Consider the following 22371-nt stretch of genomic DNA (forward strand, 5'->3'; position numbering starts at 1 on the left):
GCCGTGACCTTGCCGCCACCCTTCAGGTTTCAGATATTTTGAGGTTGAAATGGAGAAGCTGAACATCACTCAGAGGTCATATGATGTCACTGTCTTCTCTGGATGTTGTGATGCCACCAATTCTTTGCATAGCAAACTGGGTCTTTCTCTAAGGTCTATGAAGGCACATTTTTAGGCTTTCAGTATCAAGGTCATTCATCAATCAATTCATTTCTAATTTTTTTCTAACGTTTTATTTTCTTGCACATTGTAAGTGGTTTATGTTGTTTGATGCGTTGCTACCTCGATGCCTTTTTAATTTCCTGTGGGCATAAAATAAAGTCACTGAATAATGGCTTGTTTTTCTCTCCAAAATAAATAAAATAAAACAGTTATAGCAGTATTTTCCCTAACAATGTTTTATTGTACTTGCACTTGTACTTGTGCACGGCTCTAATGATTCTCAGCAAGAACAAAAGCATCAAGAGGATCTTTGACTCCTGACGAAGCTGTGAATTTTATGCTGTGTAGCTTGTGCAGCACATCATGTATCATTTGTATGATGCATGTGTTGAAACACGGCAAGATAAACCATTCTGTAAGATAAACACATTGACAGACAATGGAGCGCTGAGCCTTGTCAGTCTGGGAGTGTGTAGCGTCTGATGCTGTGAAGAGGCTGTCAATTTAATCTGAGTCGTCAAACTGGTTTTTCCTGTGAGACACACCCAGTGGCTGCAGGCAAGCCTTGGACGTGTGTGTGTGTGTGTGTGTGTGTGTGTGTGAATTTTCAAACAGAGCAGGTGTGTGTGTGAAGGAGGGGACACCACAGAGTTGTTCGGGCTTGAGAGGAGTCCACCAGTGTCTCAGTGCAGCAGTTTGGCTCCAGGCTGCTCCATAGCCCAGGCAAAACTACTGGATCACTTCCAGCAGAGTGAAGATCCACTATGATATGGATCAGTACATGTTAGAATGGAACAAGCTACACATTAATATTAGAGCGTGAAAACTGTTAAAGCACAACTTACAGACTGGATATTAGACAAACTGGTGAGCGCCTGGTTCATCATGTGTGGATGTTTATGGACTTTTCATGTCAGTTGTTTGATTACGTTGTTGTACTTGTTATGTCAATTGTTGTGATGTTTCTCGGGACTACGGATGAAATTTAGCAGCAGTGCCAAGTCCGGCGTATTTACAATGAGTACTCATATACTCAATGTTCATCAATATGCACTGTCCCGTCTAAATAAATGTATAAATAACAAACAAATAAATAAATATGAAAACAATTCTGTAATATGATTTTTTTTTTTTTTTTTTTTTTTTTTTTTAATAAGAATGCATGTATTCAAATGTGGTCTGTTGCAAAGTTCTCCTGGCTTTGAAAAACTTGCAAAGAATTGCAGTTGAAATCTGTATTCTTCTACAGCCGCTTCTCTCAACTCCATAAAACATTCTCACGCATTTTGTTTACTTTGCTTCTTCTTCTTTTTTTTTCTTTTTTTTTTGAAATTCCATCAAACTGTGAGTCAAACTTAATCTTTGCAGAACCTGTTGATGTACAAACACTACTCCCTCCTGTTGAGTCTGGAGGGGAGTGGCGCGGTAGGCGGAAAGTTTTCCCCTTTTCTTTGGCACAGCTGTTACGCGAAACAGAGGGGCGTAGTCCCCCCCCCCCTCCCCTCTCTCTTTCAAAAAACAAAAAGAGCGCTGCGCACCTGATCCCGGGCTGCAGTCTGCACCAGAGCCACCGGGGCAGTCAGTCAGGCCGTCAGGCAGGCAGGCAGGCAGGCAGGCAGGCAGGCAGGCGCCTCTCCAGTCCTGCTGGGTCACCATGAGTATGTACGGCTCGCAGAAGAACCTCAGCATGGGCCGGAGAGTCCCCTCCAGGGGGGAGCTCTCCGGCGGAGGCCAGTTTTACGCGCGGAGCGAGGTGGTGCAAAGCGGCGGTAACGGATACGAGCCTTTCATGGACGGATTCACCGGCAGCACCTTCAGCAGGACCTCCATGGGCGGCGGCATGAAGTAAGACTCGGACCTGCGCGCTCCTGCGCATGCATGTCCGTTAATAACGGCTGGTTGTGCGTTACGTGCCGCGATTAAATATTAATGACGGCTGCCTGTATTCATTCCGCTTCCTGCTGCCTTCCTGAGTCTCTGAGTCTGAGTTCCAGAGCAGATTAAACACGCAGTCCGTCTTTAGCGGCCAGAATGTTTGCGCCACTCGAGTCCTCTGGAGAGTGTATGGACTACTAGACTCAGTACTCGTGCATCTACAGTTCAAAGGTTTGGGCTCGCTGACTCATTCCTGCATTTAACTTCATGATAACCAGTTTCATACAACAATGATCTTGGATGCTCTGCAGTCGTGAGTGCAGGGAAATCAGTCCAAATGTGCTTAACAAGTATGGGAACATTTTTAGTGTTGAATGAAAACCCATTTCCTTGGTCTAATTCAAAGTGATTGAGAGAATTCCAAGAGTGGGCAATTGTGAACACACTAAAAGTCGGCTGTTTTAAAGAACCTACAATGTAAACCACGATGCTTTGTTGACTCTTTTATGGTTTAGCACACAACTAAGTGTGCTCAACTTAGCCCTGGAACAACTAATGTTCTCATTTTTTTTAAGCGTTTTTAAAGCATTCAACTTCTGTAATGATGGCTGCATATTTACATACTTGACATCCATTCTCTAAAATCACATTCAGTTTGTCAATGCCAACGAGTCGGTGACCTCAAACTTTCTGAACAGTTGCGTACATTCTGCTTTTAGCAGGGATGAAGATTCAGGGAGCCAATTTATTTTCAAAAGAAAGTGCAAAGTGTCGGGAACACAGTGCAGGACTATTAGCCCCCCGCCCCCTCCTGCCTGCTGCAGGGAGGAGGAGGAGGAGGAGGAGGAGGAGGATGATTTATAACTCACACTGAACTGCAAAGTCTTTGCACCACTGCATCAGTTTAACACGTCTCCCTGGAGCCAGTGTCGCTGGGCCAAACCTCCCTGCAGTGTGGAGCTGTGAGCTCGCCGGACCACAGGGCATCCCACAGGACTCTGCTTCAGCTGCTGCCCAGTGCTTTCCACAGCTTCACACTGTTTATACCATTTTTACAAATACAGTTCTTACATTTGTGAAAATGTGCGACTGTTTCTGGAAAAGTTTTGATGCCATTGTTGCGATAAAATGCGTTTAGTTGACTTAGTTTTAGAAAATGCTGACTCTGCTTTATAATATGCCAACACGGGCGTCTCTTAAAACGTGTCTAATCATGCTGATGCGTGATTGCGTGTGTAACAGTATCGTTGCGCTCTTTGCTTACTTTAGCTGTGGGTCGTTTCAGGAGAGACTGGCGCTTTGTCACAGAAGCTGCACACCATATTCCTTCCAGCCATCCAGCATCCTCACACAGGTGTCCTGTTGCTGTCCGTGCAGCAACACAATACTCATCAATGAGCTCGTTGTTGGAGCTGCTGCCATGTTCAGGAGGAGGAAAAAAAAAAGCTTATCCGAAAACGTTCAGCTTGGGGAAAAAAATGCAAAAGCGTAGAAATAATAGCTGTGTATCAACAATGTGGTGACAGTAACAGAAAGTTAAAGAGACACAATGAATTGTTTAGAATATCTACACTACTACGGTAGTCAAAAGTCTGGACCCACCCTCTGAAATTACCGTCTTCTCGTTCATTCTCATGACGTTGCAGTTTCTCACTGAAGACATCATACATTTGATGTCTATCTGCAGTGTAGAAAGTTGGAAAGATGGAAAAAAAAAAAAAAAAATTGCATGAGAAGGTGTCCAGACTTTGGGCTGGCAGTGTGTTAAGGGTTCACAGAAGAGGAGTCCAACAACACCTTTGCTCGTGCACCAACAGAGATTTCAGTGTTATGCCAAGTTAATAATGTTCAGAATGTGACAACCAGAGGTTGAATAGTTGTCGAACTCAAGCTACTAGTTGTGTGTATAATGTTGGCGCGCACTCGCCTGGGGTGGAACCCTGTCTCCGCTCTAACAGCTGGGATGGGCTCCAGGCTCCAGGCTCCAGCAACCCCACAGAAAGGTGACAGAAAGTGGATGTTGGCTCGCACTCAAACGCACAGTTTGCACCCCGGCTGCATTTCTGTGGTGTGCAGCCGGAGGAGAAACCAGAGGAGAAACCAGACAGACCAGTGTGGAAAACCAAATGTAAATCTTTGAGCTGTAGGGGAAGCACGTCAGCCCGCGCTCAGAGCTGTAGTTCCATAATGGTGCAGCAGCCTGAGGCCTCGTTACACTTCACTCTTATGACACGAGCAATGAACAAGACTGTGGCCAAACTTGCAAGATAATCAAATGTTTGCACAATTGAAATATCTCACTTTTTCATTACAAAAAAAACCCCAACAGATTCTTTTGGGTTTGTTATTTTTTCTTCTCATTTGTAAGCCAATTCATATCTTTTTGCCCCCATCCTCTGAAACTACTCCTGTCAGCTGAACGCGCTCATTCCACGTCAGATCTCACAAAGACTCACTAAGCTGCTTTGAACACAAACAAAGCATATTTTCAGTTTGCTTAGGCAGCTGTCGGCATAATTTCTTTGTCAGCAGACAAGGGGGCGTTAATGGTATAGAAAGTTTTGTGAGGCTTCAAGACGATCAATAAGGTTTTACTTTGCTGCCCCCTGCAGTAGCTCCAGCCTCGGTGCCATCCAGCAGAGGTCCATGGTGCTGCAGTCCAAGTGCCAGGACTTCCTGAAGAAAGCTGAGGGCTCCCTCCAGGTCAGCAGTCATCATGTCCTCAACCACTGACTCAGAGAAAAGCCTGTTTGGACTTCAAAGAAACAGCAGTGTGCAATGTCAGGCATTTAGAAAAAAAAAATACAGATGGGGAAAAGTGATAGAGAAGTGTCACAGAAGGAGTGTTGTGGCAGGGACTGTGTTGTCACACTCTGGTTCTTGCAGACAAAAAAAAGAGGAGATTTTAACAAATAAACAAACAAACTAAACTAAGGGTGTCAATGGAGGCAAACTTAACAAAAAAACAAATCAGGTGACTTAACAGAAAAACAGACATGGTGAGTACAAGAGAAAGTCAAAACAAGCAACTGAGAGAAAACATGAACAACAGACCTGCGAACAGATTTGAAGTGGTTTGGTGGATTACAAATGTGTGTGTGAGATTATGTGCTTTATAGAAGTGCTTTGTCATATTTAAAACTTAAGCAAATATGCCTATAATCTATTCTAATATAATATAATATATTTATTTGATATTATTATCTCCTGTTTTCTTTAAATCCGTGGTAAAAACCATCGCTTCCAACCAAACATTTGAGTTGGATGGGGGGGGCAATCACATGTTTTCTGAGCTTTTCGCATAATAATGTTTCAGTCTATGTCCACGGATGGAGGTAGAAGTTCTCTTGCCAACTTCAAAATCAGATGCTGATGTTTGGCCTCACTCTGCTGGTCTCATTTTTGCCTGTCAATTTGAAACCACAATGACTTTGTGCATCTCACTGACTGTCTCACTCTTGCCTTGCAGGGCAATGCCCCAGCAGAGGCTGAGCACTACATGAGCCTGGCTAAAGAAACCATTGAGCAACTGAAGAGCTTTGCCGTGGACCTGAGACAACAGGGGCAGCCCATTGACAACGTTGTCATGACGTGAGGAAGACCTCCACCTCTGATTCAAGTGTCTTTCCTTTCACTGAGTGGAATAATTACAGGTCTTTAAAGACGTGAAAGATTTAAGGAAGGAACTGGGAGCGAGACCCTTATTGCTCTATGTATATTATATATATATGTATATATATATATATATGTATATATATATATATATGTATATATATATATATATATATATATATATATATATATATATATATATATACATATATATATATTCATATATATATATGAGACTGTTCTAAGGGTATGAAAACCAAACGACTGCGAGCGGTTACACTTTTATGAATGTATTTATGGACTGCATGTTAAGGTTTTACTCATATAAAAATCATAACTCAAGGCAAATTTTACCCACTAAGTAAAACTGCACTATTCCAAAATGTAACGAGACTCTGGAACGTGGTGCTGTGTTTTGACCGACAGGATGGAGATATGCAAAGACCAGCTGAAGGACGTCCACAGTGCCATGACCGGGTCCCTGCGCAGGAGGAGGAGCAGCACTAGAGGGAGCTGGGAGGATGGTGGGAGGAGCTTCCAGGATGCAATGGGCTGGATTGCACAGCAAAAGGTGTTAATGCGCACCTGCGCGCACACACACACACACCCACACACACACACACACACACCCACACAATTTTTCTTTTTATGAAAGGTGACTATTTTGAAGACTTTAAATATAAAACGTCTTTGAGTTATTTGATACTTTTATTGTTTCCTACATAAACGTGTGTCCAGTTATTTCAATTTTATTTTACGTTCAGTTCAGCTTGTGCAGCTGTATTTACCAGCGGCTCCCATTTAGTTAAAAGCAAAAGCAGCAAGGAAAAATCTGTCCTGGAAAAAAAGTTTGGAAAAGTTTTGAGTTTGAATGTTTTTCTGGCCAAACTCTTCTGAGCTGCTCTTCAGTGAAACGCACCTTCCTTCCTGTCTGCTGTTCCAGCGCCTCATCGAAACTGCTCCCTGGGGGGACGATCCTGCTGCCATTGAGCAGCAGCTCATAAACCACCAGAGGTTTCACAGCTCCGTCCAGAGGAGCGCGGAGGTGGACCGAGCAAGAGACGACCTGGTGGGTCACAGTGAAAAAATAGAATTCTTATTTTTGCTGCAGTAGGAGAGCTGGACATCAATACACAATCAAAAACAAGAGACTTAAAGTCTTCCATCCGAATACATTTGTTATTCTCTAGATGAAGAAGGGCGACAGAGGATCTCTTCACGCCCTGGATCAGGAGTGGGACAGTTTGCAGGTAACAGAAGAGACAAATCACAGTTGAGCTTTTTCCTCTGCCCCACTTCAATGGCGCTCAATGATCCTCTTGCCAGAAAATGTCCTTCGGTCGGTCCAACCAGCTCCTGGAGCTCCAGCAGATCATTCAGGAAATCTCCAAGGAGATCATGTGGGTGAACGACAGGGAGGAGCAGGAGCTGATGTTTGACTGGGGAGACAAGAACATCGAGCAGTACATCCCGCGCAAGCAGGAGAGCTACTCGGTGAGCACTTTCTTCTCCGAATCTTCAGAAATCTTCGGTTTGATTCTTGTCAATTATCAGTTTTTAGGAAATCTGCCAGTCGCAGGGCAACAGTCGTATTTCAAAGTCGGTTTTAGCGACTCACTCGGCTCCTCGAGGTTTTATATCACTAGTTGTGTTTCCATGACAATTTTTGGCAAAATAAAAGCAATATTTCTAAAATTTCGACAAAGTACAATAGCGATTCGCAGGTGTTTCCATTGAACGGTGTGAAGCGCATAAATCTCGTCCAGCGAGACCCCACAGTGAGGAGGATGGAGGCACAAAACATGCAGCTTTTAGCCATATTTGAGAGCTTTTTCCTAGTTTAGCTGTTTCCATCAGCAGGATTTTATTGCAAAATTAGGGGTCATGAAAACGCAGCTATTAAGACTTCTTTCGGTGAAACAGAAACTCATGAGGGACCTGGAGGCCAAGGAGAAGGACCTGAACAAACTGAAAGCGAAAGCCGACGGCATCCTGAAGGCAAACCACCCGGCTTCGGACAAGATCGAGGTGAAGTTAGACCCGGTCGTCTGAAACTTCTGCCAGCGACTCAGTTTGAATACAAGCGGCTCTTTTGTCCTTCCACAGGCGTACAGGGACACTCTGCAGACGCAGTGGAGTTGGCTCCTGCAGATCACCAAGTGCATTGACACTCACCTCAAGGAGAACGCAGCCTACAGCCAGGTAATATCACAAAACTGTGGAACTCAATGAAGAGATAAACTTTCATTGACTGAAACACCAAGTGTTCATCTTTACTGTTGCCTATGAGACGTGAGTGAGTTCTTGTGTTTGGTTAAATTTGTGTGATAAGGGCATCAGAATCGTTTGAGACCTTCATTTGATTTCGCTGCTGACTAAACGCAGCGTTTCTCAACTGGTGGGTCGCGACCCAAGAGTGGGTCGAAGCTTCGTGGGCATTTTTTTGTTTGTTTGTTTTTTGTTTTTTAAAGGGATTTTAAAATATAAATATTTATAGAGAAAATGTTGGGCATTTATTTTGACAGGACACACAATTCATTTTAATGATTTCAATCAGTTCTTTACTAGACATGATAGAAAGTGGGCTAGAGTTTTTATTTTTGTGGAATAGGTTTGAGCGCTTTGACCAGCAGTCAATCAGCTTTATCAAGTCTGCCTCATTCTCTGCAGTTCTTCAAGGAGGCCAATGAGACCTACAGCAATCTGCAGAAGGAGCATGAGTCAGTGCGCAAGAAGTTCCCCTGCGACAGGGACACCTCACTGGAGGGCTTGTTGGAGCTCCTCAAGGCACTGGAGGTACAGTAAACCAATCAGCATAGCATGAAAACCAATCAGTCACATAGCGATTCAAACACAAGCAATCAAGTGCTGCGTCCTGCATTAGAAGGTCTGTTTTTTGCCATTGAATATACTGTGTACTTTTAATGTTCTTGTTCTGACCGATTTGTCTCGTTGTGTCGTGTCTCCAGAGAGAGAAGGAGAAGATTATGGAAAACAAGAGGCAGGTTAAGCATCTGGTCAGCTGCTCAAAGAACATTGTGAGGCTGAAACCCAGGAACCCTGAAGAGAAGAGCAACTCCATTGTGGTCAAGGCCCTGTGTGACTTCAAACAAGACCAGGTCTCAAGTTCATCATTATGTTGCAAATTTGAACCCCCCCCCAAAAAAAAACAAAAAACACTGCTTGTGGCTTAAAGATTAAGTGACTATAATATTTGGAGATTTGGAAGGAGAAATAGCGACACCAAGTGGTTACATTTTAGATTGCAGCATATTTCACTCTCCCTCCCCCTCCGGAGCTTGCCAGTGAGCTACAGTGCCCTGGTACCCAAACCTGGATACCTCATCCACCTTCTTCTTCTGCGGTTTATTTGAAGACGCGAGCAGTCGCCTTAATTACGAAACATATATGTATATGCATACATATATATACAATATATGTATATATATATATATATATATATATATATATATATATATATATATATATATATATATATATATATATATATATATATATATATGTATATATATGTATACATATATATATATATATATATACATATGTATGTTGACCCAATTGAGTTTTTAATACCTTATCCACTCTTCTATATTTGTTGCTATTAGTAGAGTGTAACTTGACAATTGAAAGTAAGTCTTTGTGCTCCACAGAAGGTGATTAATAAGGGCAATGAGGCCATCCTCAGGAACAACAGTCAGCGCAGTAAATGGGATGTTACTGGTCCTGGAGGGCTTGATATGGCCATTCCCTCTGTATGCCTGATTGTACCTCCACCCAATCCACTCAGCATCAGTCTGGCCAACAAGTGAGGCACAGTCACTGTAGAATTGCTTTGTTAATCCTTTTGGGAAATTCATTCACAACAGTTTTATCGGAGTTTTTGGTGCAAGTTAACATCTTGTTTCTCACGTTCCTGTCGCACAAAGGAACGAACAGTATTATGAATCCATCCTACAAATTTGGAACCAGTTGTACATCAACGTAAAGAGTCTCATCGCCTGGCAGTTCTGTCTCCAGGACATCAGACGCATCAACTCACTCACCATCACCATGGTAGAGTCTGCTGTCTCGTAAAGTGCTCATAAAACCTATCTGATGATGGTGAGGCCTAGATCTAAGGCTGTGTTTGCTTCTCGGTGTTCAGCTGGCAGAGATGCGTCCTGAGGAATACCGGAAGATCATCAAGAATCTGGAGACTCACTTTGCCGAGTTCCAAGTGAGCTGCAACGGCTCCCAGATGTTTGCTGACGAAGACAAGCGAGCCATTGAGAACGAGTACAATGGTGCCGCAGCCCACTATGACCAGATGGTGGTGCAGCTGCCCATCTACAGTCAGTATTAAACCCAATACATGAGTATGAGCATGTCACCAGCAATACAGTTGTATTCTTATACACTGCTGAAAATGTGAAACTTGAAAAGTATTTAAAAAAAACACATATTTGAGCAGCAATGGGATATGCATATATAAATATATACACTTTAAACATTGTGACTTTTTCTCGTAGATTGTAGACTTTAAATGAACATCTTTTTTTTCTGTTTGCAGTTGCGCAGCAGGGGCAAGAGAGATCGCAGCTCCTCATTATTCAGCAAGAGCAGGCGGCGGCTGAAGAAGAGGCCCGGCGGCTCGAAGAGGAGAGGCTGAAAAAACTGGCGGCCAAGAAAGAGCACACCATCAAGAAGAGCGTCGTCAAAGTGGTGAAGGCGGAGCCGGTGAAGAGGAAAATCTTCCTGTCGTCCAGCTTAACGGACCTGCACGCGCTCCGGCTGAGGCTAGAGGGCGCCGAGGGCACGCTGAGTCAGCACGTTCACATCTGCCTCGGGGACGACGGGATGCACGACTGCGGCCTGAAGATCACAGAGTTGGAGGTAGAGACACTGGCAGACACACACGTGGATATTATACAAACGTGGCGTCAAAGTCATATTGCCGTGTGTGTGTGTGTGTGTGTGTGTGTGTGTGTGTGTGTGTGTGTGTGTGTGTGTGTGTGTGTGTGTGTTTGCGCTGTCTCCACCCAGACGGTGCTGCGTGACGTCGACTCCATGCGGGAAGAGTTTTTGACGCTGAGGGAGCAAATCCAGAGGGAGCTGGAGGAGACCAGCGATCTGGACAAAGCTCAGTTCCTCCGCTGCGAGCTCGGAATCATTAACCAGAGGCTGAGCGGCCTGGAGAGCAGCTCCTCAGCTTACCTCCAGCGGTGAGTTGCGATCCATCCTAGGCACTGCGATGCAACAAGACACACGGCTTCAAGACTTTGTGGCCCTTCACTTTTTCCAAGTCTCCTGCAGAGCACTCGGATGCTGAGGCCTCCCAGATGTTCTTTCAAATTGAACAGGTCTATCAACCTCTCTCTCTCTCTCTCTCTCTCTCTCTCTCTCTCTCTCTCTCTCTCTCTCTCTCTCTCTCTCTCTCTCTCTCTCTCTCTCTCTCTCTCTCTCAGACTTCGGGCTTTGAGGGACATGCTGGAGAGTGTATCCCGAGTTGAAGACATAGTGAAGGTTTACGAGGCAAGACTGACAGAGAAAGAGACCACCTCCCTGTCACCAAGCGAAGTGGAAGATTACATGTCGGCCTTAAAGGTAAATGTATCTTGTGTGTACGTTTGTACGTGTGTACGTTTGTGTGCACATTTATCATTCTGGAATGATCTCAGAGTGTTTTTCCAACTGCAAAATAACAGGTGTTTCTTTGTTGTTTTTTTTTTGCATTTTCTTTTGCACCACTGCACCTTTAAAGGTCATTGCGCGGTTCAGTCGCTGCAGTTCAGTTTGAAACAGAGAGAATTGAAGTCAGGGCATTTTGTGGTTTAAAAAATACCCTCAAAAAATACCCTCATAACTGAACAGCTTGTCATGTATATGTTATATGTTAGTGCCCTATCCGCCGTTCAATCATGTATTTCTCTTTTATATGATTTTTATTGCCCTTTTACATCTTGCACAGGGGATTGCAGATGAAAACTAAGCCTTTTGGCTAATTCTGTTTTTTTTTTAACCATGTCTATTCATGTGTTTTATGAAATGGTATGGTATGGTATGAAGTGGTCCCCTTTCAAATAAAAAATAAATAAATAAAAAATAAAAAAAAGTGTTGCGCGTGTTACATTTGCCTGCTGTCCGACGGGTATTGTGTTTGTGTACAGAACATGAGAGCAGACCTGGACAAGAAGAAGGATGTTCTGGCCTACATGGAAAGTGAGCTGGCCAAAGCCAACCACTGGAACGGCCAGGTGACGGGGCCTTTTCACCGCTGCGACATGATGTTGTCCAAATACACCGAGCAGGTGTCCCACCTTGGAGACCGCTGGAGACGAATCAATGGACAGATTGACACCAGGCATGTTTGTTCTTCTCCACTTTTTGTTTAGTATCACGGATTGCTGGGTCTCGCTGCGTGTCGCCGGGCAAGTCACGTCTGCTGCTCAATGGCTGTCGTCTTCATTTGAACTATCTTTATTTCTCAGACTGCTAGATTTGGAGTCATATGAGCCAGAGCTGCAGCGTTATAAACAAACCAGCGACGGCCTAACTGACTGGATCGAGGTCACACGGAAAAAACAAGACTGCCTGCAGGCCACCAAGTTTGACAGCATTCAAACTCTGAAAGAGCACATTGATAACCAGAAGGTTCTCCTGATAAATCAATCAACATTATATTATCATTTGTGTCACGTGTATTAAAATGCCAGACATGTGATTTATGTGTCCCAATTTTTGTTTCAAGGCCTTGAATTCAGAAATCAAAGCCAAAAGAGACACTTTGGAGAGCGTGCTTAAGGACAACGAGGCCTGTGTGGAGTCTATCAGGGTAAGAAGGTAATTTCTATTCACATACAATCTATCAAAGCGATGTGTAAGTCAATACGCATTTTGTCTTTCAGGACTATGAAACGGACCTCGCTGCTTACACCTCTGGTTTAGAGACTCTGTTAAACATCCCTATTAAGAGGACAATGGTAAAATCACCATCGACGGATCTCCATCAAGAGGTAATCAAATGAACAAAACCTGATTGGAAGATGAAAAATAGGCAGGTGCCTCCATGGATGCTTGCAGAAGGGTTGGTTAATTTTTCTTTTTCTTTTTGCTTTAGGCTACACAACTACAGACTCGTTACATGGAATTGCTGACTCTGTCTGGGAACTGCTACAGGTTTCTAGGAGACCTGCTGAAAGACATGGAGCAACTAAAGGTATTTTTTAATTTATTTTCTTTATCAGTATTGTGACGCAATTAGTGTTTTACAATCATACTTAATCATCATCTTTGCTTTCAGATATGCAATACAAGGATTGACCTGCAGGAAGAAGAACTTCGCCTACTGAGGGAAAATATCCTAGATTCAGACACGAAAAACAGATGTCTAGAAGATGAAGTCACTCGCTTCAGGCTAGAGCTGTCCCACTCACAGGACCAGCTTTTGTCGATGGAGGAGGTGAAGCAGCACACTGTGCAGAAATGCAATGCCACCAAGGAGAGCCTGGACAACACGCAGGGCCAGATGGCAGACCTCAGTGATCAGGTCACACGACTGAACTACATGCTCGAGGAAGAAAAAAGAAAGAAGAGGCTGGCAGAGGAGCGCTACAACCAGCAACAGGAGGAGTATGACTCAGTGCTAAAAAAGAGGCAGAAGGAGCTGGAAACAGTCAGCTGGTCCAAGATGGAGTTGGAGAAAAGTGTCTCCAGCAAGGACCATGAAATTGCACAGCTGCGGCGGCAGCTGGCGGAGGAAGCAGATAGAATCAAGGAGCAGCAGAAGGAGATCTCAAAGGTAAGAAGCATTTCCAGTATTGAGATCAATAACATAAAGCTCAGCTATGAATCCCAGATCCATGACAGTCGGACAGACATCCAGAGGTTGGCAGCTCAGAAAGAGGAGGACACGACAGAGCTCCAGATGCGCTGTGACAGGATGAAAGCGGACATGAGGAATCTGGAAGATGAGCTCAGGAGGCTCACAGTGTTCATCAGTGAGTCTGAGGAACAAAGGAAAAGTGCAGAGGAGGAAGTTCTCAGTCAGCGTGCTGTTATTGCAGAAGAAGGACGCAGACGGAGAGAATTGGAAAATCATGTAGAAGTTCTGACGAGGCAAAGAGATGAGGAGAGCTCCCAGTATAGAGAGAAGCTGGAGGATGTCATGAGCCGTCTACAGGGGAAGAGTGAGGAGCTTGCCTATGTCACGCACAGCCTGGAGGAGGAGACCCGTCGGAGAAGAACGGTGGAAGAGGGGCAAGATGTGCTGGAAAAAACTTTGGCCCAGCAGCAGGTGAAGCTAACGAGTTCGTCGATTGCTGCGAACCAACTGGAGGAATGCAAGGAGGAGCTCCAGAAGATGCGTTCGCATTTGGACAGAGAGATCAGGGAGAAAGTCAGAGTAGAACAGAACATGAGTCGTATTCAAGGGCGCATGAAGGACATTCATGATGTGAGAGATGGACTGGAGAGTCAAGTGGAAAATTTGAGGAAGTCAAAGCAAGAGGAGGTGGCCAAAAGAAAGAAGTTAGAAGCAGACCTGGAAAAAACCATGGTAGCCATAACCGAGTACACTGGTACCATAGCTAGCTTGCGCCAGACTCAAGAGCAAGCCAGCAGGTCAGAAAAGAGAGTGGAAGAAGAACGACAAAGAATTCAGGGGGAGCTAGAAAGAAGTTTGAGACAAAACACTTCTGATGCTGAGCGAATTACACAACTTATCAAAGAGTTCAAGGCCCTACAGCAACAACACTTCCAAGAGCAGGCCAGGGTAAAAGAAGCAAATGTCAAGAATCAAAGTCTTTATGTAAGCATAGAGGAGAAAAGTAAGACGCTCAATGAATGCATTGTTGACAACAAAAGGCTGAAGCAGATGACAGAGTCTCTGACCAAAGAGAGGTCAAAGCTAGAGGAAGATCTAAAGACGGCAAGAAATGACAAAGAAGAGCTCAAGAGAACCAAGCAGGCATGTGATGATGAGCTGGCCTCCCAGATCAATGCCCTGGAGCTACAGCTGCAGGGTAGTGAGTGCACCAATACAGATTACCGCAACCTGGTCTCCGAGCTCTCCTCAGCAACAGAAAAACTCAAGCTGGAGGCTGAGAAAACCCAAAACCAGGCGACCGAGGTACATGGAACCTTGGACTGCTCTCATCTTTTTTTAGTCAGAGTTCTATTTTAGAGTAGTCAAGTAGCTGCTGTTGTCAGTAGGAAAACATTTCCTTGCATGCTGAAACATCTCTGTTGACTGGTTGCTCCTCTGATTGTAACGCATGGATTGCATTCTTCATAAATTTGCATGCCAGCAATCAGTTCCTCTTTGCTTGCTGATTTCAACTATCTCTCCAGCCCCCAGTGTGCAATTTTTGCAACTTGCATGTAGTTGTTATTGTTGTTGTTGTTTTTGTTGTTGTAACTTGATTAACAGTTTTCTTGAGCCAATGGTTTTAATATTGTTTAAAATATTGCTTACATTTAGGGTATGGATTCTATGACCACAAATATCCATGTGGTATTTTTTGAAATGTTTGATAGAAATTAGGGAAATGCATGGTTCATTCTCCTACTTTGCATTTTTCTTTTGGAGGACAACACACAAACTTGTCACCTATCTCATGTCCATCTCATTGACATAAAACTAAATTTGAAAACGCTATCTATTGCCGACATAAATGGGTGTAACGTGTATGTTTGTTATCCTCCTTGGTTGACTCCATGAGCACCATAAAATTGTAGAGGAGCATTTGTTTGTGTTTTTCATCTTTAGTCTTTTAAACCTGTTATGATTGCTATTGGTATGAGAGTGTGTAATTTGATATTTGAGTAGCCATAACATCTACTTTTTTTCTCTTCCTCCAGACAACAGCCATGCTGCAGTCCATTCAATCCCAGTACAATGATATTTTGATGGAGAGAGACAGTTTGCTCCTCAAGCTGAAGTTGTCTGACAAGGACAAAGACCAACTACAGAGGCTAGAGGACGAAATCTGTCGACTTAAACTTTTACTCGAGTCTGAAGTTCACAATAAACGACGCTTAACAGAGGAAAATGAAAGAATTAATAAGGATCTAAATTACTGGAAGAACCAGAATGAGAGTAAGCAGGGCCTGATCAGGGAGTGTGACACTGACAAGGAACGTCTGGAGAGGGAAAAGAACATGTTGAAAAGTGACATAGAGAGGCTAATGAGGGAACTTAAGGAGCTTGAAGAAACATATAAAAGTAGATTGTCTCTCCTTCAGAAAGAACTGCAAGAGATTATCATTGTCAGAGAAAACTTGGAAATTGAGTTGAGGAAAGCCAGAGAACCACCAACTTTGGATCCCTCCACTTTAATTTTTGAGGGAGTTCGCAAACCAGTCACAGCAAGCCAGTTGCTTGATTGTGGTGTTTTGGACAAGCCAACCTTTAACCAACTTGTGAAGGGGCATAGAACAGTTCCTGATGTTTCGAATGACAAAAGAATCCCTCTTAAAGGAACAGGTCCAATAGCAGGGGTGGTCATTGAAAGTCCAAGAGGTCTTGGGTGTATTTCTGGTTCCTTATACAAAATGACGTTTGCCGATGCGAAGAAGGAAGATCTTCTACCAGCAGATAGCGTTGATCTGCTACTGGATGCTCAGGCTGCCACAGGTCACATAATTGACCCCATGACTAATCAGAAATTGACAGTTGAAGAGGCATGTAACGAAGGAGTGGTTGATGAAAGGGACAGAGAAAGATTGCTTGCAGCAGAGGCCGCAGCTGTAGGATATAGTTATCCTGGTATTAAAAAACCCCTGTCAGTGTTTGAGGCAATGAAAAAAGGATTAGTGGACAGGAACACAACACTGCGAGTGCTTCAAGCACAGGAGTCTGTGGGTGGCATCTTAGATCCCGTACTCAGTGTGTACCTTCCTAAGGAAACAGCTATTCAGCGTAACTTAATTGATAATGACATAAATTATGCCTTAAATCAGAGGCCTGAACTGTACTTGGACCCTGAAGGTGAAATGGGTGTAACCTATATGTCCATGAAAAGGCAATGTAAGGTAGAGCCACACACAGGCCTTTTACTTCTTCCTGTACCTGAGAAAGTAGATCCTTCTAAACTTGTCTTTGATGGTGTTCGAAAACCTGTAACTGCCAAGCAGCTGGTTGATTGTGGTGTGCTGGACAAGCCCACATTGAAAGATCTAGAAAGGGAAAAAATATCTGTCCGAGAGGTGTCTGCTGACAAACATGTAAATCTGAAGGGGACAGGGCCTATTGCTGGTGTTGTTGCTGGTAGTCTAGGCAAGATGTCGTTGTCAGAAGCAAAGAAACAAATGCTCATTCCACCAGAGAGTGCTGATTTGCTGCTGGAAGCACAGGCAGCCACAGGCCACATCATTGATCCAAAAAACAATCAAAAGTTGACTGTCGAGGAAGCTTGTGGACAAGGATTGGTGGACTTTAGGGATCGAGATAGACTATTGGCAGCAGAAGCAGCTGCTGTGGGCTACAAGGATCCTAGTATAGCCAAAGCTCTGTCTGTGTTTGAGGCAATGAAGAGAAGATTAATTGACTCAGAGACAGGACTACGTCTGTTACAAGCTCAGGAATCTACAGGAGGAATTCTGGATCCCAATCTTAGTGTATTCCTTCCGAGAGATAAGGCCATGGAACGCAATCTTTTGGATGAAAATGTTTGTCATGCCCTGAACAAGATGCCTGAGTCTTACATAGACCCAGACACTGAATTTGGTACAAGCTATGGGACATTAAAGAAACGATGCAAAACAGAGTCCTACACAGGCCTGATACTGTTGCCAATAACTGAGAGAAAAGATCCTTCCAAAATAATGTTTGATGGTGTACGGAAGCCAGTGTCAGCGAAGCAGTTGTATGATTGTGGAGTTCTTGACAAACCAACATTTGACCAGCTAGTGAAAGGAGAGAAAACTGTATCAACAGTGTCTATGGAAAAGACAGTCTATTTGAAAGGGACAGGACCAATTGCTGCTGTGGTAACTGAGGGTCAAGGCAAAACGTCTTTGTCAGAAGCCGCAAACCAGAGGCTCATCTCTCAAGATTGTGCAGACTTGCTATTAGAAGCTCAGGCAGCCACTGGCCACATAATCAATCCTACAAATAATCAGAAGCTAACAGTAGCTGAAGCATGTGCCAGAGGAATAGTGGACACAAGACTTCAAGAGCAATTATTAGCTGCAGAAGCTGCTGCTGTGGGCTACAAGGATTACAGTTCATCCACTCCCCTGTCAGTGTTTGAGGCCATGAAAAAGGGTCTCATTGATAGGAAAACTGGGCTACGTCTGTTGGAGGCTCAGAACTCTGTTGGAGGCATTCTGGATCCTAATCTCAGCGTGTTCCTTCCTAAAGCCATAGCTATTAAGCGCAACCTTCTGGATGAAGACCTTAGCCGCGCACTTAGGCAGAGTACTGCTTCATACCTTGATCCAGAAACTGATTGTTCTATCAGCTACGGGGCTCTGAAGGAAAAATGCAAAGAGGAGCCCCATACAGGTCAACTTCTGGTTCCTGTTTCTGAGAAGACAGACCCATCCAAGATAGTCTTCGTAGGTGTCCGCAAACCAGTATCAGCACAACAGTTGCTTGATTGTGGTGTCCTGGACAAAGTGACTTTTGACCAACTAGTGAAAGGGAGAAAAACTGTTCCTGAGGTGTCTGTGGATAAAAAAGTATTTCTGAAAGGGACAGGGTCGATTGCTGGTTTTAAAGCAGGACCTTTAGGGGCGATGTCCTTCGTAGAAGCCAAAAAACAAAATGTAATGTCTTCTGACAGTGCTGACTTGCTACTAGAGGCACAAGCAGCCACAGGCCATATTATTCACCCAAGAACTAACCAGAAACTTACAGTGAGAGAAGCACATACTCAAGGATATGTGGATAAGGAGGATGAATCTAAGTTGTTAGCAGCTGAGGCTGCTGTTGTCGGTTACAGAGACCCAAGTACTGGCAAACTCCTCTCAGCTGGTGAAGCAGTGAAGAAAGGAATTATTAACATGGAAACTGCTTTACGCTTACTGCAAGCTCAGTTGTCTGTAGGAGGTATTTTGGACCCTACCTTAAGTATATTCCTTCCCAAAGATGTTGCTTTGAGTAGAGGTCTTATTGATGAGGACCTATACCAAGCCTTAAACCGGAATCCTGAGTGCTACCTGGATCCTGACACCCAACAGCAGACAACCTATGTATCTCTGAAGACAAAATGCAAGGTAGATCCCGATACAGGACTCCTACTTCTCCCTGAACCTCCGAAACCAATAACCGTCAAAGGCCTCAGAGGCCAAGTGTCGGTTAAAGATTTAGTAGATGCCAACTTGCTGGACCATTTTGATATGAACGAATTGAGGGCAGGGAGGTTGACAAGTCAAGACATTGAAAAACGCCTTGCTCCCTACCTAGGAGGTTCTACCTGCATTGCAGGCGTTTATGATGATGATGATGATAAGGTAATGCCCATTTACCAAGCCATGAAAGCTGGACTCTTGCAACCAGAGATTACGCTGCAACTGCTTGAGGCTCAAGCTGCATCAGGCTTCATCGTTGATCCTGTGAACAACCTTCACCTCACTGTTAATGATGCCTATAATAGAGGGCTATTTGGAGCAGAATTTAAAGACAAGCTACTATTAGCTGAGAGGGCTGTGACAGGTTACCAAGTGCCTGGCACACAGAAGCTTACCTCGCTCTTTCAGGCCATAGAAAAGGGTTTGGTGGACAGAGATCTTGGCATTCGTCTGCTTGAGGCTCAGATTGCCAATGGAGGCATCATTGATACAGAACATCAACATCGAGTTGACATGAACATGGCTTACAAGAGAGGATGTTTTGATGAGATTATGAACAAAATCCTGATCGATCAAAAGGCCAGTAATGGATACGTTGACCCTAACACAGAGGAAAACCTTACCTATCCAGAGCTTAAGGCACATTGTATCACAGATAGAAAGACTGGCCTCAATGTTTTGCCCATCATTGATGAGAAAAAGAAGGAGGCAACAATGAAAAACACTCTGAGAAGAAGAAGAGTGGTAATTGTGGACCCAGAGACAAATAAAGAGATGACAGTGCGCGAAGCATATGACAAAGGATACATTGATTATGATACTTTTGTGGAACTGTCTGATCAAGAGTGTGAGTGGGAAGAAATTACTATGACTGATCCAGATGGTACCATAAGATTTGTTATAATTGACAGGAAGACTGGAAAACAGTATGATATCACGGAGCTACTTGAAAAGCGGGTGATTAATCAATCAGATCTCGATAAGTACAAATCGCAAGCCATCACTCTTACACAATTTGCCGATCTCATTGCCAACAAGACCAAATATGGATCATCAAGTGTACCCTCTGTGACCCAGGCCGCAACTTCAGTTACAAAATTATTATCATCATCATCTTCTTCAAATACATCTCATGGATCTGCTCCATTGTCAGCAGCAACAACAACCTCAGTTACATCAAGACCCATCTCACCCACTCTTGCCAAAATGACCACAACAATGACGACCACTCTTAGAGAGAGAAATGCTGCAATGTCCAGTTCCTCTCAGGACACACCAGACAACTTCAGAAGCATATCCAGTGTATCTATCAGTCTGGCCTCTCCCGTTGAAACACCGAGCGAACAGGGACCTGTGGGTGCTATTTTTGACACAGAGGCTCTTGAGAAGATATCCATTGAAGAGGCTTTAGATCGTACTCTGGTGGATTCCATCACAGCCCAGAGGCTTCTGGAGGCCCAGGCCTGCACTGGAGGAATCATTAATCCCACAAATGGTCTTAGGTTTGGCATTCAAGAAGCCACTCACCATGGCTTAATAAGTGATGACATGGCTTCTAGGCTCAAACCTGCCCAGAAAGCCTATATTGGCTTTGAGGATGTAAAAACTAGGAAAAAGTTGTGCGTTGCTGAGGCTGTGAAAGAAATGTGGCTGCCTTATGAAGCAGGACAGAGGTTCATGGAATTCCAATTTGTGACAGGGGGACTTCATGACCCGGAATCAGGATGCAGAAGAACAATACAACATGCTTTGACAATGGGCTGGATAGATGAGAGAACGGCGCATAAACTCCAAGATGTCAACAGTCACGCTAAAAACATGACTTGCCCCAAAACTAAACTCAAGATCTCATACAAAGAGGCATTGGATAGTTGCCTGGTGGAGGAAAGCACTGGGGTGAAAATGCTTCAAGCATCATCTGTGTCCTCCAGAGGCATCAGCAGCCCTTACAATGTTTCCTCTGCACCTGGATCCAGAACAGGATCCAGAAGTGGCTCAAGGCGAAGTTCACGGAGGGGCAGTGTTGATCTTAGCTCAGCTTTCTATAGTTCATCAAGTAGCTACACCATTGGTGTATGAATGTGTGCGTGAATGGGTGAATGAGAGGCCTTTGTAAAGCGCTTTGGGGTACCGTGAAGGTGCCGAAAAAGTGCAGTCCGTTTACCATTTACCCTGTCTTCTACAATTGTCAAATAATATGAGTTCAGTGCCTTTATAATCGTGTCTACTACTTTTTTTTAATCACTTCACATCTACAAGACAAAAAAAAAAAAACACATTCTGGGAAAGCTTTTGCTTTGGTACTGCTGTGGTGTGACAAATGATTTTACGTTAATCTTAGCAAAAGATTTTGTGATAATTTAGCAAATGTTTTTTTTTTTGGTAAATATTTTTGGGGGGCATTCAGATGAAACATTACATTTATGCAAATATATTGTTGCCGAGATATATACGATAAAACAATGATCTCTCTTTGCTATACTTCTGCAAACGCATACTCACAAATGCTCATGGGATTTATTTTTATGAAGACTTGCGCTTCCAATATATATTATGTTCACGTTAAATATCTGCTTTTATAAGGTGGAATGCAAGATTTGCATTCATGCATTTGTTTGGATTTTTGTTTTTGTCTTCACTTGATCAGTTGCATCAATAAATAACCATTCATTCTTCTCTAGATCCATGACTCATTTTTTCATTAATTCTCAATTCTCTGCATATCAGAATGTCTTTTGATTACCACTTGCTGGATATTGCTTGATATAGCATTTCAGAGAATGTATTGCAATGCTCATATGCACATTTTTACTTCCCTTCAAAATAAAAGTTTTTTGCAGACTAGTTTAGCTGAAAATAAATCAAAAGGCTGCAAGTTTGGCAAAGTAAAGGTTGGCATATCATAATAAAAGAAAAATCCATTTTGAATCTGACATTTGACCATCGACTGTGCTCAAATGGGGTTATAAAAGAATCACCCTAAAAAGGGTGGTTAAAAAAAAAGAAAGAAGCAGAAACAGGAGCCACAGGTGCTGCAGTGGAAGTGACTGGTCATGGCGGCGGGATGTGTCGGAGGGAGCTGAAACCATGTGGGTGTATACTCTGTGGAGATATATGCCACCTTAATAGAACTGATTACAGAAAGAAGACCAAGAAAATGCTCAAATATGTTGTGACTCAGTTTCAGTTTTAAGTAGTCTCAGATCAAAGAGCAGGTGACACACACTGCGTGAGGTAACGTCACGGCATACAACAGTGGTACAGTGGTGGCATTTATGTGGCTCCCTTCTCATGTAGGCACCTGGGGAAATTAGTCTGCCGACAGGCTGGCCAAGCGAACCATAGTAAAACAAAACATAGATACTATGGATGGAGGGACGTGGCGTTAAAACATATGGAAGATGGAGCAGGAAGACGGTGGAGGAGGCA

The 22371-nt window shown here is 43.6% G+C and overlaps 1 protein-coding gene across 2 annotated transcripts; it reads left to right on the forward strand.

The window, feature by feature from the left end:
* The first annotated feature begins 1733 nt into the window (after window positions 1–1733).
* Window positions 1734–21622, forward strand: dspb (desmoplakin b). Of its 2 annotated transcripts, none has more exons than XM_076045620.1 (24): window positions 1734–2007; window positions 4650–4740; window positions 5507–5628; window positions 6076–6220; window positions 6593–6718; window positions 6840–6899; window positions 6976–7143; window positions 7573–7677; window positions 7756–7851; window positions 8320–8445; window positions 8619–8768; window positions 9321–9475; window positions 9597–9723; window positions 9815–10001; window positions 10220–10542; window positions 10693–10871; window positions 11115–11253; window positions 11817–12018; window positions 12146–12300; window positions 12398–12481; window positions 12555–12662; window positions 12767–12865; window positions 12950–14776; window positions 15508–21622. In XM_076045620.1, the coding sequence occupies exons 1-24, from the start codon at window positions 1817–1819 to the stop codon at window positions 21019–21021; spliced, it is 10479 nt and encodes a 3492-aa protein (XP_075901735.1). In that variant the 5' UTR covers window positions 1734–1816; the 3' UTR covers window positions 21022–21622. The 2 variants fall into 2 exon arrangements, with proteins under 2 accessions (XP_075901735.1, XP_075901736.1); XM_076045621.1 differs by having other exon boundaries at window positions 1737–2007; window positions 12950–13447.
* Window positions 21623–22371: the final 749 nt, after the last annotated feature.

The sequence above is a fragment of the Nelusetta ayraudi genome, unplaced genomic scaffold (assembly GCF_046127955.1).
Source record: "Nelusetta ayraudi isolate G7.1 ecotype Tasmania unplaced genomic scaffold, CSIRO-AGI_Nayr_v1 ptg000084l, whole genome shotgun sequence".
In the NCBI taxonomy this organism is placed as follows: Eukaryota; Metazoa; Chordata; class Actinopteri; order Tetraodontiformes; family Monacanthidae; genus Nelusetta; species Nelusetta ayraudi.